Genomic DNA, 19,951 nt, shown 5'->3' with positions numbered 1-19,951 from the left:
AACTCTTTAATAAATATCCATTTGATCCTAAATTTCCCTTTTGAAATACTTCTTTTTTCTACATGAGTCAAACTCATTGTTGCTATGTAGTTACAGCTAGCAGTGTATTTAGTGAGGAATCAAAGCTGCTCAGTGGCTGGCTTCTTACCAGGATGTTCTGGAAATATATACATGACAAACACGGAGGACTGACTCCCTTTGTTTATTCCTATTCCATCCCTAAATTCTACAGTTAGCATGACTGACTCAGAAACTCGAGTCCATGAAACAAGCTAACTGCCCAGTTTAAGTATAAGTGCTACATACAAATTCAAAACAAATTATTCTTAAAATTCATCAGCATATCGGTGATTTTATCACTTTTATTTTTTTAATTACTAAACCTCTCTAAAGTTTTCAGTTTTCTTTCCTTCTTGTTCATATGCAAATATTTCTTGACCAGGCTTTTAAAAGGCAATTGACTGCAAATTGGAATGATCATTTCTGCAAGACTTTTTATTTTACTGCAGTCAGCATTGCTAGCTGCTTTATTTAATATGAAACTTCAGATAATTAACCAATATGTTTGTCTGTCTGATCATTTCAGGTAAAAAGAAAAACCACTAAAATAGTTTAATTCTACTTCTTACTAAGTAAGGTTGGAATTTTAGTTTATTTTTCATGAAAGAAAACATAGAGGAGACAATTTTCTCAAAATTAACCTGCTGCCACATAAACATCTAGATGTTAATTTCCTATCTTCTCACTGCAGACCAGGAGCTTCCCAGCCACACACTTGTAAATTAAGACACCATTCTATCACTCGATAATTTAAGTTTGCAAATGAGACAGACATTATTCTTTGGTAACATATTTTCTAGTATAATGAATATATGTTGTATTCTATGGTTGACGCTCAGAAACAACTTAACCATGACTTTCTTTCATTAATTAAAACCATAGCAACTTTTCTTTAGTGCAGCAGCACTAGGTCAGAATGTTCCAGCATTGAGCAATGCCCATGTGGAATCACTTTAACAGTGTACAGGTTCTCCTACATCCATGACATTTCATTTTTTATAACAGAACTTTATTCTTCACCAGCAGTTTTCAAAGTGCTTGGTGGTTTTTCTGGTGGAACTAAAATGAGGATTGGATTAAACTGCCAATTTTCTAGAAGTTGAAGACCTTCTCTGGAGTACTCAGAATTCATACTTGAAGCAAATCTCTTTTTAATTTACTTGGTACCATATTGATGTCTATGCATGATTCTTATATTATGCAATTGCCTACACTCAATTCAACGAACTTGTGTTTAAAAAGAAAATGTCACTGAAGGAATGCTGGAAAATAATAATTGAGCTTTGTTTTTATAATGTAATACTCAGGATAATTATGAGATAAAACTATGTATGGGTCCAAATGACTCAATTACATTAAGATGCCCAAACATGAAAATGTAAGATGGGACTATGAACATCTATATGTCACTTATGAAGTTACTGATTCTGAAAAGTGACCTTCCTTTAGTTCTAGGTAGGGTGGTGATTCCCCAAGATCATGTTTCTACACAGTGAATATCTGATTTCCTGTTTTACTCAGTAAGTTACAAGAATTCAAGATGAATTATTGAATTCTTGAATGGGCATTTTATTAGGTTTCCCATCATCATCATCATCATCATCATCATCATCATCATCATCCCTGCTTTGTTTCTTTACCCCTGTAATTATGATTTATTCCAAAAGGAACAGAAGAATCTAGTAGGCAGTACTGGCAGAATTTGCTTCAATATACTTGTTATTACTTTGGGACACTTTAAGAACTAACCACGCCCACCCCAGCCTTTTTGGACCTCCCCCTGTAGCCATCTTCTCTCTGGTACCTGTGTATGGGTGGGAGCGTGCGTGCGTGCGTGTGTGTGTGTGTGTGTGTGTGTGTGTCTTTGTTCTCTCTATGTTTGTCTATGTTTTCCTTTATTTAAGTAATGAATGTTTAGCTTTATGTATAGCCTTATGTCCATTTACTCTGTCGTCCACCGCATCCAGCCACCTGACTCTGCTGCTCGCCCAGGGACCCTGACTCCTTGGCCGCATGGTGTTGCCACCCTGGAGATCTTGCGGGGACCCATAGCCACTAGCAGCTGCTCCGCGAGCTGCCCGGGACATCCCACCATGGTATTATTTTTAAAAAGAACAATAATACTCCCTCAGAGATATCCATACCAGTAGCCTATGTCTCTTCCTCAGAAATTCGAGTCCCAATTCCACCGAGGTACTGTGGAATGGGGTGAGTAGAAATTCCTACTCATAATTTCAGCTCAGCGAGGCCCTTATCCCATCATGAATTTTAGTAACAGCAAGTGCCTGTGTCTTGGCAATTGTTAATTCTATTATGCCAAAATGTTTTTGCTCTTTCAGAGTCTCAATTCTTATTTAGTAAGTTTTTCTTTTAAATGTAATGTTCTCTGCTAAACGTAAATAGTGTACATTCTTACTTTTATTAACATGGTCTCAGGAAATAATAGAATGTTCACTATCTCTCTGAAGATGTGTTGAGCTATAGATAGAATGCCACTCCAAGGTGGAAAAATGCTCTATAATGGAAGAACCATTGTGCCACCATCTTATTACCCAGATATATAGACATTGCTACATAAATATCAATATTTATTATTATTGTTAAAATTGTTAATTTATTCTGGCTTTTATCATTGCTTCAGTACTAAAAACATACTAGTACTCTTGCTAGTTATTTCATAACTTTATGAGTTAAAAATGATCATGACCAGATAGCAGGTTTTGTAGTACTAAGTAACACCTCAGTTTGTAGTACTGGACAAAATATTTGGAAAAAGTCCCATATAAACACAAGCTTAGTGTAGCTTGGGCAGAATATTTGTGATTAAATGCTGCGATGCCTCCAGGTCTCTTTATCTTATCCATCCTTTCTCCCCTGATTTACTTGGAGAATTCTGGGTTTGTAAGGGCCTAAGAAACTGATGGCAGATGCTCATGTCTTTCTTGGCCAAGTGTTAAAAAAGAAAGAGAAACTAATGAAAAAACACACTTTTTAGATAATCTGTTAGTAAAATAATCATAATGATCTATTGCTCACATAGAAGCCAGATAGATTGTATATGAAACAAAGAAATAACATAGAAAATTGACTGTTGTTAACTTTTGTATGCGTTGGAGAGTCCTCAGAGAGCTTCATTCTCCATATTTCTTTTACTGTTTCTGGTTCTTGGTCCTTGCAAACTAAGGTCTATTTTGCCTTCTGTTTTGGAGAACTATTTTGTATAAACAGTAAAATGGAGATTTTTATCTTCTTAACAAGCTAATTATTCTGTGGCGTGTGTGTGTGTGTGTGTGTGTGTGTGTGTGTGTGTGTGTGCGCGCGCGTGTGTGTGTTTTAGATAGAGGAGACATATGCCACACTGTATGAGTGGAGGTCAAAGGACAACACTGTGGAGTCAGTTCTCTCTTTCTATTCTCTCCTTCTACTTCTATAGATTCTGGTTATTGAACAAAAGCTACCAGGTTTGCACAGCAGCCCCCTTTATCTACAGAGCCTACAAGTCCCATATCTTGTCTTTTCTTTAAATGAGATAACTGCAAATTTGATTTTTTTTACAAAAATAGAAATTTATTTCCTACCTTATAAAACAAAATTCATTTAAGTAGAAATTCTTTAAGTATACAATGAAACACTAAGAAAAGGGACCAATGGAATGACATTTTGATATCCCATTAAATAGTATACATCAGAAGAGAATGTAAACAGAACTATTAAAACGATGTTTTGCATACTAAAAAAGTTCCAGTAGGAAATAATTATGAAACTATTGAATGCTAAGGTTTTCATTAAATGTAAGACTATCTCCATATTGTCTATTCTCAATTGGGGATGGGCTTATTTCAATGTTGCCAGATGTAGGCATTGGTTTCAGAGCACATGATTATAAGCTACTAAATGTCAAAAATGAAACCTAAAATGTTCAAATTATAAAACAATTTGAGGGAATTATTCTTCAGAATCAACTTTTGCCTTCAGGAGAATCTAGAGCCTTTATTCATCTCTGTTAAGTGTGTCCTCAGAACTCATTCCCCACACAGGATTTGGTGTACATTAACCTTGCATACAAGTTGGAGATACTTTTGCTCCCCTGTGCATTTACATGTAAGTATGCTGTGGCATCAGTATGAATTACCAAGCAATGAGTTTACCTTGATCTGTAATGAACAAAAGGATGCTGTGTCTTTACTGAGATTAGTGAGCTGCATAACTTAAGCATCCATTATTAGCCAAACACAAGTTAACATCACTATTTGCTCATGAAGATAGGGAGGAAAACATGATTAGCCTTACACTGCAGAAGGAGCTATAGCTGTTTGTGGCATTTAACAAAAGCAGATAATAAATAGAAGTAATTGATGCTGCAAATAACTTTAGAGTCATAACATTGAAAGTAAAAGAGAAGCAAAATGTAAATGGACAAATCAGAGAAACAGTTAAACAAAAACATATTATCATGCTCCTTGAAGACATCCAGATGTAGACCCAGTGAAATGAATGAAATGATTCTTTCTGCCATCTATAATGGAAATGTATATGATATGAGGAAACGAAGCTATGGGAAAGAAGATAACCAAGAACTGCATATGAAAAAAAAAAAACTTGAGGAAAAGCTGTGCACAATGAGGATGAGACACGGAGGCTGATATAGCCTCCATAAAAGCAATGGTGGCTCACAGAGCCCAAGGAAATTCTTACTCCTCATCCTAAGTCACCTGTTGAAAAACCACGTCTGTAATCTAGAATGATTTTGATAAATCTTAGTTAAAGACATGAATCAAATTCTCAAGAGAATTTGTTTTAAATTCTATCAATTATTTTAAAGTATTGTTTTAAATCATAAAATTATAAATTATTGAAATTTGTTCCTGTACTATCAGTGTAGAGTAAAATTGTACAGCACTGTTAAGCTTCTGATTTTAATAAATTCAAAGTATCACAAAGGCAGATGAATTTTAGATTTTGTTGCCTTTCTTCCTTCCTTCCTTTCTTTCTTTCTTCCCTCTTTCCTTCCTTTTCATTCCTTCATTTCTTCCTTCCTTTCTCTCCTTCTCTGCCTCTCTCCCTCTCTCTCTCTTCCCTCTTTCTTTTGGAGTCAAAATAACTCTTAGTTTTCATAATTCTAAATCATCAATTGACCTTGAAAATAATAAGATGATTAAGATATTGTTCAATACTACCAACACAATTTCAGGGCTATATAACTCTAATGCTCAATTCTAATTGCAATATCTACTGCATGTCAAAAATATAACAAAAAACAGACAATATATCTATGACACAGTTGTAGAAACTTTGTATTTCAAATTTGTCATCACAAAATATTATTTCATGCACTTTAATTAATAGCTTCAGTAAATGAAATGCATAAAATAGAACATAATATAGATTACAAAGAACAGAATTGAAAAATTTACATACCTATTGTAGAAATCATCCCTGTAGTAATCATAGTCAAAGACATAACCACTATGGATAGAAAAAAAATAATTGTCAGCGTATGTTTAAACCATGATTATTTTAATAATAATTTTTTATAATGAGAAATCAATTACTTTATACCAACATATGTTAATATATCTATAAAGGGCATTATAAAAAAGTGTTCATTTTTATATACTTTATCAGACTATCATCACAGTTTGGCAATTTGTTACATTAAAATAGGACCAACACATGCATTTCTGCCATAATAGCCCTCTGTCTACACAGTGAGAACTGACTATATCCATTTGGATAAAGGTCTTTTGTGAGGCACTTTGTATGCATGTTTGTTTTAGTCATCAAAACTATTCATATATAAGGTAAGTAACTATTAAGTAAATACCCAAGAAGTTTATTGAATTCTTATTACTAACAATTGACAGGGGTTGGTTAGAGACTGAATTCACATTTTTTGTTTTGATTTCAATATTCTCAACCATAACAAATCTAAATTCTATTGTTTTTTTAATACTCATAATAATTTTTACTAGGTATTTGTTAATTTAAATTTTCATAATGATAAAGCACAGAGAGCATGAAAATTGTCACTTTTCATAATTTCAGGTACAGTTTTAATGTACCATTCAATATACCATTTTAACCATGTCAAGTATTCAATTCAATAGCATAAAAAGAATTCAGAAAGTTGTGTAAATGTCATCATTGTCTATTTTATGAATTTCTCTGTAGTAGCAAACAGATGCTGCTCCTCACCTGTTTCTGCCTTAATCCTCTCTACTCCACATACTGTCTATATACCTGCCTATTTTAGGTACCTCATGAATTGTGAATCACAGTTACGCATCATATAATGACATAATCAACGCTTTCCTTTCTGTCTGATTTATTTCTCTTAGTATCCTTTAAAACTTATCTATTATGTACTAGATACAAGAGTTGTATTTTTTCTTTCATTTTTATACTTTCTTTCTTTCTTTCTTTCTTTCTTTATTTATTTATTTATTTATTTTCTGAGATGAGGTTTCTCTGTAGCTTTGGTGCCTGTCTTGGTACTAGCTCTTGTAGACCAGGCTGGCCTCAAACTCACAGAGATCCCCCTCCCTCTGCCTCCTGAGTGCTGGGATTAAAGGCGTGCACTATCACCACCCGGCTGAGTTATATTCTTTTCTAAGTTTTACTGTTACAACAAATTTTGTTTATTGATTTTCTGGTAAATATTGATAGTTTCTCTAATGTTTTTCTGGTAAATAATGGTGCCGTGATATTTTGTGTGAATTATCAACATACTTGCTTTCATTTTCCTTGTGTGTATACATAAAAGACAAATTCCTTGATTCATATTAAAATTTAATGTTTAGCTGATTTGCAGAACCTCTTATGAGAGAAGGGTAATTTTATATTTCTAATCAACCTAACCATCATTTATTTTATAACTATTCTCAAAACAGGAATGCTGAGAACCCTTATTAATGGAATTTTAATTCTTGCTTTTAAGAACAATACATGCATGCCTCCTCAAACTTACTACAAAGAGAAGGAAAAGGTTGGACATAGCATATCTAGTCTAGGACAGTTCTGTCTGCAGTAGGGCCTAATATTGCACAGGATGTGCCAATTGAAGTTCTGAAAAGTTAAGGAAAAATCTAGTTCGCACAAGTATCTAATTAGAAGATCACACAATTCTTATTCCTGTTCACAGGAATGCCCTATTTCTACAAACCCAGAAGACCAATGCAGTTATTGTCTAGAAAATATATTGCCTAAAGAGTAAAAAAACAAAGCAAAAAAACCTCACCTTTGTTTGCTTGTACAGATTATTAAAGTGGTGTATGTTATAGTTTATATCTCTTGTATTGACACGTCTGTATTGTTGAGCTGGGGGATTTTTAAGACAACCTACTGGTTACCAAACTATGGGCATAAATGTCTTCTGAGACTTTCCTAATGCAACAATGCATAAAATACAGTGATCTTTTCTCAAAACTTGATAAAGAACATGCCATCAAAAACCGAATGAGGCACATGGGTTCAGAAGTTATAATTTTATCTATGGCTAAATCTGGTTGTATCAGGATAATCTCAATTTTCTGTCAGTTTCTTTGAACTTCAGTCAGGTTTCCTCTGGACTCTGCACCCTTGAGTTCTGGTTTTGCTTTAGGAAACTTACATGGTCAATCCATATGTATGCCTCTAAGATGTAGATGCAAAATTCTCCTAGCTTCACAACTGAGGAACAGCTTTCTTTTTCTGGAGCAAAGGGTTATAATCTGGTTATCTTTTGCTTTATAGTTACAATCCACTTATGAGTGAGTACAAACCATGTTTGTTTTTCTGGGTCAGGGGTTTGTCACTCAGGATATATTTTTTCTAGTTACATTCATTTGATTACAAATTTTATGATGTCATTGTTTTTTTACTGCTGAGTAATAATTCTTGTAGAAATGTACCACATTTTCTTCATTCAATCTTCAGTTGAGGGACATCTAGGTGTTTCTGGGTTTTGGTTATCACAAGTAATGCTGCTATGAATAGTTGAGCAAGTGTCCTTGTGGTATAATTGAACATCGTTAGGGAATATGCCCAAGCATGGTAATACTGAGTCTTGAGATGGATTGATTGCAAAATTTCTGAGAAACCACCATATTGTTTTGCAAACTGGCTATACATGTTTGCACTCCCACAAACAAAGGAGGTGTGTTCCTCTTCCTTCACGTTCTCTCCAATATAAGCTGTCATTAGTGTTCTGATTTATTTCTTTTTGTGGCCTTATTGCTTTATCTAGAACCTTGAGTTCTACTAAACAAATATGGAAAGAGTAGACTGCCTTATCTTGTTCCTGATTTTAGTGAAAATGCTTTGAGTTTCTCTCCATTTAACTTAATATCAAGTTGTTGCATTTAAATGAGGACAATAAAAATAATGTATTTATGAGTATATGAAAAAGCCTCAAAAATGCCTAGGTTTTTAGGTCAGGTGCAGTGTCACAGCCTGTACTGTTCAGCGTATGCTTACCATTTTTAGAACCAAGGCTAAGTGAAGTTATGTGATACTACACAGGTAAATGCTTTCAAAATATCTTCAGCTTATATATTTGCCTTTTCATTATTATATTTTCAGAAATCTACTGTTGCCAGAGAAATAGTATATTGGCAATTTTTTACATGTTTTCTAATAGTCTTTTTTTATATTGTCCCACCATAGAGAGTTTAATTATAACAATAATCTATGGTACAATGGGTAATTGATTAAGACATTATTAGCATGACAATAATGATTACACTCATGTGCTTAACACATTTAGGAAATGCTCCAATATATTAAGAACTTTTGGAAATGGAAAGTGCATGAGAGGGAAGATTTTATTTTTATCATTTGCTATTTAAATTACCGTGTCCAAACTGGTTACTTTTTGTTCCATCCTGACTGTAAAAGACAGGTATATGATTACAAATTAAAGAATCTTAAACTGTGATCATCATGTCCTGCCGCCTACCATCATGATCTCAATTTTACTTGTCAATGTTAAAAATGAATAAAATGGGCAGATAGTCCTGACCTACCATGTCTGCTTTTGTCTTAGTTGTTTGGCTTTAGAGGCAGTGCCAGAGTGGTTACTGAGTTTCTGAGCTAGAGGATCCCTCTAAATTTCTGAGAATAATTGGGGATCCCAAGATTTGAAAGGTTAATTCCAGCAACCCTGGGTCTCCTCCATTAAGCTTTCACAACATTCTTGTCACCATTCTCCAATTTTCTTCCTCTTACTAGACAGTTGGTTTTTTGTTTATTTGTTTTTCATAAATTCCATCCTCTCACTACACTGTGAGAACCTCTATTTAAAACTATGTGTCAAATGACAGTAATAAACTTTGCAAAGAATTTTGCGTATCATAGAATCATATTGCAGAAAAAATTGGTCTTTTAGTCAGTCAGCCCACAACCTTTTATTTATTTTTTTCTGTTAAGAGAGGTGAGGTATTGCTATACATATAAACTAATCTATTTTAGCCCATAATACAAAAGCCTTTTTTATTTTTAAAACAAATAGTTTGGAGTAACCATGCAATCTCAGAAGCCACTGGAAACAAGATGGTAGTGAGTTACATGTTTAGGACCCTCTCCAAGAAGAAAGCAAAAACATGAAATGCAAAGGCTTTGTTTAGACCCACAGCCTGCCCCAGTCATGCAATTGTCACCCACATTCAGATGACCCATTTGGTCCTATGATGGTTTCCTCTTTGTCAGGCCAAAGTTGAAAAGCTTTTATATTAGCTCAGCAGATGATTCATTGTGTTTTTCCTTCACGGCCTTGACCTCTTTGCTTATGTTCTCTTTAGTTGGACTTTGGGAGCTCAGTCCAATATTCCCCTGTAGTTCTCTCCATCAAATGGCTTCCATCAGTAGCTGAATGAAGGTTCTGTGGTGACATTAAAGATAGCCATCAATCTGACTACAGGGCAAGGCAAGTACAGGCACCCTCCCCACTACTGTTTAGGATCTTAGCTGGGGTCCTCCTTGCGAATTCTTGGAAATTTCTCTAGTACCAGATTTCTTGCTGGCCTCATAATGGCTCCCTCAATGAAGATATCCCTTTGTGTTCTCCATCTCTGTCCTTCCCCCATCTTGATCATTCAATTCCCACGAGTTCTCTTCCTTCCTCTTCTCTCTTCTTCTACTCTGCTGACTTTTCTTCTACTTCCATCCCCAAGCTCCCAAATTTCTCAGGAGAACTTGTCTCTTTCCCCTTCCACAGGGGATCTATGTATGTTTCTCTTAGGATTCTCCTTGGTACTTAGCTTCTCTGGGGTCCTGGATTATAGGTCCATAATCTTCACTTTACAGCTAGTATTCACTATGGGGTACATACCATGATCATCTTTATGGGTCTGGGTTACCTCACTCAGGATGACTTCTTCTACTACCTTCCATTTGCATGCAAATTTTGAGATGTATTTTTTTCTGCTGAGTAGTATTCTATTGTGAAAATGCAACACATTTTCTTTATTCATTCTTTGGTTGACAGGCATTTAGGTTGTTTCTCAGTTCTGGCTATTACAAATAATGCTCCTATAAACATAGTTGACAAATGTCCTTGTAGTTTATGTTTTATTATGTAGTATGTTGGGTATATGCCCATCAGTGATATTACTGAGTCTTCAGGTTGTTGATTCCCAATTTTCTGAGAAAATACCATACTAATTTTCAGAGTAGTTGTACAAGTTTATATTTCCATCAGTACCGGAGTAGTGAACCCCTTACTTCATATCCTCTCCAGCATAAACTATTATTTACATTTTTGATCTTAAGCATTCTTACAGGTGTAAGATGTTATCTCAGCATTGTTTTGAATTGCATTTCCCCAATGTCTAAGGATGTTGGACATTTCCTTAAGTGTCTTTCAGCATTTGAAGTTCTTCTGTTGAGAATTCTCTGTTTCTATCTGTACCCCATTTTTAAATTGGACTATTTGATATTTTAATGTCTAATTTCTTGAGTTCTTTTTAAATTTTGGAGATCAGTTCTCTGTCTGATGACGGGATGGTGAAAATCTTTTCCCATTCAGTTGGCTGCCTTTTTGTCTTATTAAATGTGTCCTTCACTTTACAAAAGCTACACAATTTCAGGGGGTCTTGATTATTTATTGTTGCTCAGTGTCTGGGCTACTGGGGTTTTTTTAGGAAGTAAATAAAGGGTCTCCTGTTCCCATGTATTAAAAGTTACTTCTTGCTTTCTCTTCTACCAGGTTCAGTGTGGTCGAATTTATACTGAGGTCTTTAAACCATTTGGACTTGAGTTTTGTACATGGGGATTGGTACAGACCTATTTGGATTATTCTGCACTCTGACAATCAGGTAACAGCACCATTTGTTGACAATGCACTTTTTTTCCATTGTAGAATTTTAGCTTCTTTGTCAAAAAAAAAAAAAGGTGTTCATTGGTGTGTGGGTTAATATCCACGTCTTCGATTTGATTCCATTGATTAACCTGTCTGGTTTTTTCTTTTCTTTTTATTTATTTATTAAAAAATTCCACCTCCTCCCATTTCCCTCCTACTCCCCCTAGTCCCTCTTTCCCTCCCTCTCCAGTCCTAAGAACAGTCAGGATTCCCTGCCCTGTGGGAAGTACAAGGTCTTCCCCTCTCCATCCAGGTCTAGGAAGGTGAGCATCCAAACACATGTCTGTTTTGATGCCAATTCTAAGATGTTTTCATTACTGTACCCTATAATAGAGCTTGATATCAGGGATAGTGATGCCTCTGGAAGTTCCTTTATTGTACAAAATTCTTTTGCCTATTCTGTGTTTTTTGTTTTTTTGCATGAAGTTGAATTGTTCTCTCAAGGTCTGTTGAGATTTGTGTTGTGATTTGGATGGGGATTACATTGAATCTGTGGATTGCTTTTGGTGGGATTGTGATTTTTATTATGTTGATGATATTTATCCAAGAGCATGAGAAATCTTTCCATTTTCTGATATCTTCTTCAATTATTTTCTTCAAAGACTTAAAGTTTTTGTTGAACAGGTCTTTCACTTGTTTGGTTAGTGTTACCCCGAAGACATTTTATGTTATTTGTGGCTATTGTGGATGGCAATGTTTCTCTGATTTCTTTCTCAGCCTTTTTTTTTTTTATCATTTGTACTTAGATAAAGTACCTTTCTGAAAATATATCTTGTATTGTGCTACATTACTGAATGTGTTTATCAGTTGTAGGAGTTCCATGGTAGAATTCTTGGTGTAACTCATATATAATATCATATCATCTGTGAACAGCAAATGTTTGACTTCTTCCTTTCCAATTTTAACTCCCTTGATCACTTTCTTTAGTCTTATTGTTGTAGGGCTCGGTCAGCCCTTCCTTCTGGGGTGTATCTCGATGACAGTTTGGTCTGCCAGCTAAAGCTTCCTGCTGTTCGTGTGTTCTCTCTGCCATAGCCTGGTGATTTAGCTGTAGGGCTTTGCTTCATCTTTGGTATGATAATTTCCCACCTGCCCAGGAGAAGTTTCTACATGGTGCCAGTCCGTGCCGTGTGCCCCCCCCCCCCCCCCCCCCCCCCCCCGCGCCTGAGAAGGAGTTCCCACGGCGCCAGTCTCTCCCCTGCCTGGAGAGGAATTCCTAAGGCGCCAGGTTCCTCCCACCTAGGAAGGAATTCCTTTACTGGGCCCTAGTATATTAGTTTTCAAAAAGCTGAATAAAGGACTTTTGACTGTTCTCTTTTGAATGACCATGGTCTCTCGTGCCTTTTGTTCAATCTCTAGGCCTTTGCCCAAAATTGCGTAAGGGACAGGTGCGCGCGAACTGTACCGAGAGGGTAATACAGATTCAGGTGTTACAACGCCGCTGTGATCATTCAGCAGCTACAGTCGGATACTTGTCTGCGGAGACCCATCTGTGAGATATGGGAAATTGTGATCCCTGAGAGATCGCCCTTGGGAGGCTGACCAGCCTGTAAGTGGTGAGGGTGTATTGCTTATGGGTACAAGTAACTCTGTTCCAGTGTTAAGGGGCCGATTAAAAGGCCAATTGATAGTGCTTTTAGAGAAGCAAGAAGTAAGTAAGTAAGTGAATAAGTAAGTAAGAAGTAAGGCACCAGTATTAAAGTGTAGACAGCACTAGAGTTCCTTAAGACAGTTTTCTTTTGTGTAAGGTAGTTAATTGCCTAATTTTTTTGAGAGAGTTTAATCCCTGGCTTCTACATGCAGGGGGCTTTAATATGACTGATTGGGAACAGGTAAAGTTAAATGCACTGAAAGAGTGAGGGCCAGAAGTTTTCCCCATAGCAATATTTTTCGCTATGGCGCTTAGTCAGAGATGCTCTTCTCAGTGATGATGTAAAAGTATAAGAGTTGTGGAGGGCCGGACCACATTCTCCATTGCTTCTAGGAACAAAGGTAGAGATTGACCTCTGTGACCCCAAGGTGTGGCGGCACACGCCTTTAGTCCTGATGCCTGGGCGGCAGAGGCAGATTGACCTCTGTGACCTCAAGGCGTGGTAGTATACGCCTTTGGTACCAATGCCTAGGAGGCAGAGACAAGCAGATCTCTGTGAGTTCAAGGTGATGTAGCACACGCCTTTAATCCCAGCGCACGTGCTTTGTAACTCTCTACCGCTGCGTCCCTGCCTACTCCCGAGGCATCATCTGGGATAATGGGCAGTGGACCAATTCAAGAGTGACACGTCAGAAGCGAGGACTGTTTCCTTTATAAGGGCTGGGTTCCCCTCATTCTGGGTCTCCGCTTTGGAAGCTGATGCTCTCCCTCTCAAGAGGCATTAAAGCTTTACTGCAGAAGTATCCTAAGTGCCCCGCGTCGTTCTTGCTGGCGAGACCGTAGCGCGGGACAAAGAGTAATTAGAGAATTTGAACAAAACCCTTGAGGAGATTCAGAAAGTAAAATCTGTGAGTTCTATTAAGATTTTTGAGGAGCAGGAAGTTAAGAGAGTTAGGGATATTGAAGAGGAAGAAGAAATTTTAGAAAAGGAGATCCCACTGATAAAACAGAAGTTAGTAAAAGAAGGAAGGCAGCTTTGCAGAACCTGTCTTTTGTGGGGAGATTATTTGTTATGGAGAGGTGATATGCAGGAAAATTGCAGAAAGACCACAGGGAATAATGCCATCGCGGGTTTCCCTTGACATGTTAGCTAGTAAAGGACAGTATGCTGGCTTAGCATTTGGGCTCAGATAGCTGCTGCGGCCGTTGGAGCTTGGAAAACTCTGCCTAGCTAAGGAGCGGGAGAGCGGCTTTCTGGGACCCTTCGGGATCTTCAGAACCTTGTTCTGAGTTTGTTGACCGCCTGCTGCAGGTGGGAGGTCGTGTTTTGGGGGATGTGAGCTCAGCTATGCCAGCCATAAAGCGATTGGCCTGTGAGGGCGCTGGCAGATTTTGTCGGGTGGCTATATGCCCCCATGGAAATGACAATTTGGATGATTTTATTCGGTTGTGTGGTGGCACTCACGTGCTGGGTCAGGTTATTGTTTCTGCCCTTAGGGAAGGTCAAGGTGGAGCTGGATCTAGGAATTGTTTTCATTAAGGAGGGTCAGGACACTTCTAAAGGAACTGCCCTGGCAATAAAGGGGCAATTGGTTGGCCCAGGAAAAGGGCAAGATGTAATGGCACAGACTTTTAGCCCCAGCTCTTTGGAGACAGAGACCTACAGATCTCTGTGAGTTCAAAGCCAGCCTGGCCTACGGAGTGAGTTCCTAGAACAGCTAGAAGCATAGTGGCATCCACTTCTCCCTGGAATACTCCTATCTTTATTATTAAGAAAAGGTTTGGTAAATGGAGGTTACTGTTAGATCTTAGAGCAGTAAATGGTTGTATGGACATTCTAAAGGGGAGTCCAGATCCAACTTTCTTTTTATTTATTTGCATTGCCTGAACTCTTAGTCTGCTGTAATCAATCTCTTTTTGCTCAAACTTTTTCCACTCATCTTTCTCCTTTGTTATGGCCTTGCCTCCAGAGCCCAAGCTCCCGCCGTCACCCAGCCTCCGTCTCGGCCATAGCCGCGGCCTGGATGGATGGGGCAGCCAACGAAGGCAGCGCTCACGGTTCAGGGCTCTGGGTCAAGGTCGGCTGTGTGCTCAGGCTGCCAGGTGCATCGCCTCAGCCCCCCAGGGCTGCTGAGGAATGGGTGACAGGGCAGTCGACTCTTCCCCCGTGTTCCGGGGGACGATGGTACGCTCCTCGCCGGGGCCGCGAGTGAAGGGACAAGGAAGGCATGCACCCGCAAGCGCAAGGCGAACAACGGCCAGATCCAACTTCCTTTTGTGAGTTGATAATTTTTCCCTTTCAGCATAGTCCTACTGGAGTTTTTTGGCAGAAAGGACCCATCCTATGGGTACCTGATAAGGTCATTACACCATATACTCAGGCAGAAATAACTTGGTTGCAGAATTTTGCTGTAGATTGGACCTTGTTTTTATGCACTAATTCCTCCTGACTTTGACATTCAGCTTGTTGATGCTAAATCTGCTCAGGTGGCTGAATTGATCACTATACAAATGGCCTTAGAGAAATATGCTGACATTCCATTTAACCTTTTTACTGACAGTCAGTATGTAAGCAAGATTCTTGCGCCTTTGGAAACTGCAGCTTATATTGCTTCTGTATCTCGAGTCCAGATGCAGTTATTAGCTATTCAAACTTTGCTTTGGGCCCGATCTGTTCCCATTTACGTAGGACATTTGCAGGCTCATAGCGATCTGCTTGGCCCCTTGAGTGAGGGGAATGCTTTGGTTGATCAGCTTACTCGCCAAATTTATGCAGTTAGTCAAGAATCTTATGGAGCTGCAAAAAAGGCTCATCATCATTTTCATCTCAATGCTGGGTCTTTAAGATTTCATGTTAAGATATCTCGAGAGCAAGCCACTGATATTGTAAAAAAAAAATGCCTTTGCTTACAGAACTTTTAACTGTTCCTCATTTGCTCCTAATCATTTGTGGCAAATGGATGTTACCCATGCTCCTTCTTTTGGGTGCATGCAATATGTTCACATAACTGGGATACATATTCCCATCTTATTTTTGCCTCAGCTCATACAGGAGAAAAATTACGGGATGTTAAAAGTCACTGTCTCCAGGCTTTTACCTACATGGGAGTTACGCTCAAAGCTTGTTTGCATAAAACAAAAAAGGGGGATTATGGTTCCACCCCCAGGGACCATTTGTCTTTTATTTTATACATTTTAAATTTTTTGTCTCTTGATACTAATTCCCTGACTGCTGCTGAGCAACATTGGGCGACCAAGGCTTCAATCCTACCTATATTGCTTGTTAAAAACTCATGTGGTCAGAAGAAGAGAGAGATATATACAGTAAAAAGAGTTTCAAAGGTGGAAAAAACCTCTAAATGGTTTACAGTGGGATCTTTTTTGTTTCCTGTTCTGTGGGAAATTCAAGTTCCTCCCTGCTCCCTCCAGGTCTAGGAAGCTGAGCATCCAAACAGACGAGGTTTACAGTGTTTTAAAAATACATGCAGGCTAAAGGTTAAAGTCCTTAAAATAGAAAAGAAAGAGAGAGAGTAGTTGGGTGTGGTAGTACACACCTTTAATCCTAACTCTTGGGAGATGGAGGTAGACTGACCTCTGTGACTTCACAGTGTGGTAGCACACACCTTTAATCCCAACGCCTCGGAGACAGAGACAGACAGATCTCTGTGAGTTCAAGGGCAGCCTGGTCTACAAAGTGTGTTACAGGACAAAGATATACAGAAACCATGTCTCAAAAAATATTAAAATATTAAATATAATATTAAAAATAAAAGAAATAGAGGTTATGTGGTTAAAATAAAGCCACATAAAGATGGAAAATATACAGAGAATCTGGATACTGTATGCTATTATGCTCTCTTTAAATTGTTTGAATGCTGAGGAAGAAGCAACAGCTGCTAAAAGATATTTGATTATAAATGCTGCTAAATTAATCCAAGATAAGTATTTTGAAAATACCTTGACTTCAAGATTGAAGTTAAAAGATATGTTACTTTGGAGAAGAGATTTTACTTTTGTTTTCACCGGAAATGAGAGGCTGCAGATTCATTCCAAGTTGAGAGAAATCAGGTTTGATCAAGGAAAACCTGAGAAATCTCTGGTAGGAACAGATGGCCTGGATATCTGAGTTCTACATCCAGAACAGATTCAATACTGCTGTCTGAGATGATCAAGAATCACAGGAACTCCAATCAGGACTTGATCATAATTCTAAATTTCCTTTCAGTCCCCATTAGATTATCAGTGCCTCCAACCAGCCAGAAGTAGCCTGGAAAACTATGCCCACATTCCCCCCCAAAATGGACTATGGATATTTTCCCTTTGTTTAAAAAAAAAGAGGGGGAAGTGGTGTGGGAAAATCATCTATATTCTGTCAAGTATATTTTAAATAAACGCTGATTGGCTGATAGCCAGGCAGGAAGTATAGGTGGGAAAATCAAACAGGAAGTAGATGTGGGTCAATGAGAACAGGAGAATTCTAGGAAGGAGGAAGCCAATTCCTCTGCAGTCCTGCCACATCTTGGAAGAAGGGAGATGTGACTTGCCCCACTGAGAAAGGTACCAAGCCATGTGAGTAATATAAATAAGAATAATGGGTGCTCCCTTCCTCCCTGGGGCCATAAAATCACCCAGCTCAGCCAGCTTGCACGCTGGGACTGGGCTGGAAGAGCAACCCGGCAGGAGGGAGTCCCTGTGTTTCAATAGCCTGCCGGTGAAAAGGTAGGACCTGTGTCAGCTCAGCAAGATTCCTGGCCAGCAAGCCGCACTGATCCTCTAGCAGAAGATTCATCATTGATGTGAGTTTGCTCTGACCCTTGGCAGAAGCCCGGCAAGGAGGAGCTCAGACATTCCCCGTCACCCTTGACTCCCTGGTCACTTTGCAGGGGCTAAGTCCTCTAGTCTCCTAGACCATGCCACCTTTCACCCATAAACCCCTTCCTTTATTCCTCCCTTCCTCCTTGGGGCCATAAAATCACCCAGCTCAGCTGGCTTGCATGCTGGGACTTGGCTGGAAGTGCAACCCTGCAGGAGGGAGTTCCTGTGTTTCAATAGCCTGCCGGTGGAAACATAGGCCCTGTGTCAGCTCAGCAAGATTCCTGGCCTGCAAGGGGGGCTGATCCTCTAGCAGAAGATTCATCAGAGTGGGGAATCTGACCCGGTACCAGAAGATTCATTAGAGAACATTTGAAGGAAGAGATGGGCAGACACCAAGGCAGGAATTCCTCCAACAATCTGAAAAACAACACGAAATCACCAGATGCCAGCGACCCTACAACAGAGGGACTTGAACACCCTAATCCAGAAGAAGTGGAAAAAAGTGCCATTATGAAAGCAATAGAGTCCCTTAAACAGGATATGAATAACTCCCTTAAAGAAATGGTTGAGAAGTATAACAAAAAGTTTGAAGAAATGAGTAAAAGAAATGGAAGAGAAGAATAACAAAAAGTTTGAAGAAATGATTAAATCCGTAAATGATACCCTGGGAAACTAAGAAAAAACAATCAAACAGGTAATGGAAACAGTTCAAGAAATGAAAACTGAAATGAGGCAATAAAGAAAACACAAACCAAGGGCCAGCTGGATATGGAAAAGCTAGGTAAGCAAACAGAGACTACAGAATCAAGCATAACCAATAGCATACAAGAGATAGAAGAAAGAATCTCAGATTCTGAAGACGACATAGAGAAAATAAACACCCTGATCAAAGAAAGCAGCAAATCCAAAAAATTCTTATCCAAAAACATTCAAGAAATCTGGGACATAATAAAAAGACCAAACCTAAGAATAACAGGAGTAGAAGAAGGAGAAGAATTGCAGATCAAAGGCCCAGAAAATATTTTCAACAAAATTATAGAAGAAAACTTTCCCAACCTAAAGAATGATATTCCTATGAAGGTTCAAGAAGCATACAGAACACTGAATAGACTGGATCAAAAAAAAGTCATCACCTTGCCATATAATAATCAAAACACAAAATGTACAGATTAAGGAAACAATATTAAGAGCTGAAAAGGAAAAAGGTCAAGTAACTTATAAAGGAAAACCTATCAGACTTACACCGGACTTCTCTATGGAAACCATGAAAGCCAGAAGGTCCTGGATAGAGGTACTGCAGAAACTAAGAGACCATGGATTCAAACCCAGACTACTATACCCAGCCAAGCTATCATTCACTATCAATGGAGAAAACAAGATATTACAGGATAAAAACAAATTTAAACAATATGTAGCCACAAATCCAGCCTTACAGAAAGTAATAGAAGGAAAATCGCAACCAAAGGAATCTAGCATTGCCAACACTGCCTACAATGATTCAGACATCTAGCGACCCTTCACAAGCACAACTCAAAGAAGGGAAACACACAAACTCTACTACACAAAAAATAAAAATAAAAAGATAACCGGAGTTAACAACCACTGGTCATTAATATCACATAATATCAATGGACTCAACTCACCTATAAAAAGGCACAGACTAAGAGATTGGATACGAAAACAGGATCCAACATTCTGCTGCTTACAAGAAACACACCTCAACCACAAAGATAGACATCTACTCAGAGTAAAGGGTTGGGAAAAGGTTTTTCAAGCAAACAGACCTAAGAAACAAGCGGGTTTGGCCATTCTTACTTTCATCAAAATTGACTTCAAACCAAAGTCAATCAGAAGAGATGGATATGGACTTAATAGATATCTATAGAACATTCCACCCAAATAGGAAAGATTATACCTTCTTCTCTGCAGTGCATGGACCTTCTTGAAAATTGACCACATACTTGGTAACATAGCAAACTTCCACAGATACAAAAAAATATTAGTGAGCTGGAGAGATGGCTCAGAGGTTAAGAGCACTGCCTGCTCTACCAAAGGTCCTGAGTTCAATTCCCAGCAACCACATGGTGGCTCACACCATCTGTAATGGGGCCTGGTGTCCTCTTCTGGCCTGCAGGCATACACACAGATAG

General features: G+C 38.3%; 1 protein-coding gene across 7 annotated transcripts in view; it reads right to left on the bottom strand.

Moving 5' to 3' along the window:
- Ralyl (RALY RNA binding protein like) overlaps window positions 1–19,951 on the bottom strand; it is a 758,034-nt gene that overhangs the window by 92,199 nt on the left and 645,884 nt on the right. For all 7 annotated transcript variants that reach the window (XM_085677394.2, XM_048420264.3, XM_048420263.3 and 4 more), the window contains one exon: window positions 5,479–5,526. In XM_085677394.2, the coding sequence (XP_085533520.1) occupies window positions 5,479–5,526 (48 nt within the window). The remainder of the gene's footprint in view (window positions 1–5,478; window positions 5,527–19,951) is intronic.

The sequence above is a fragment of the Myodes glareolus genome, chromosome 16 (assembly GCF_982192425.1).
Source record: "Myodes glareolus chromosome 16, mMyoGla1.1, whole genome shotgun sequence".
NCBI classification, from domain to species: Eukaryota; Metazoa; Chordata; class Mammalia; order Rodentia; family Cricetidae; genus Myodes; species Myodes glareolus.
The sequence above is the reverse complement of the archived record's forward strand: the minus strand, read 5'-3'. Positions and strand labels throughout refer to the sequence as shown.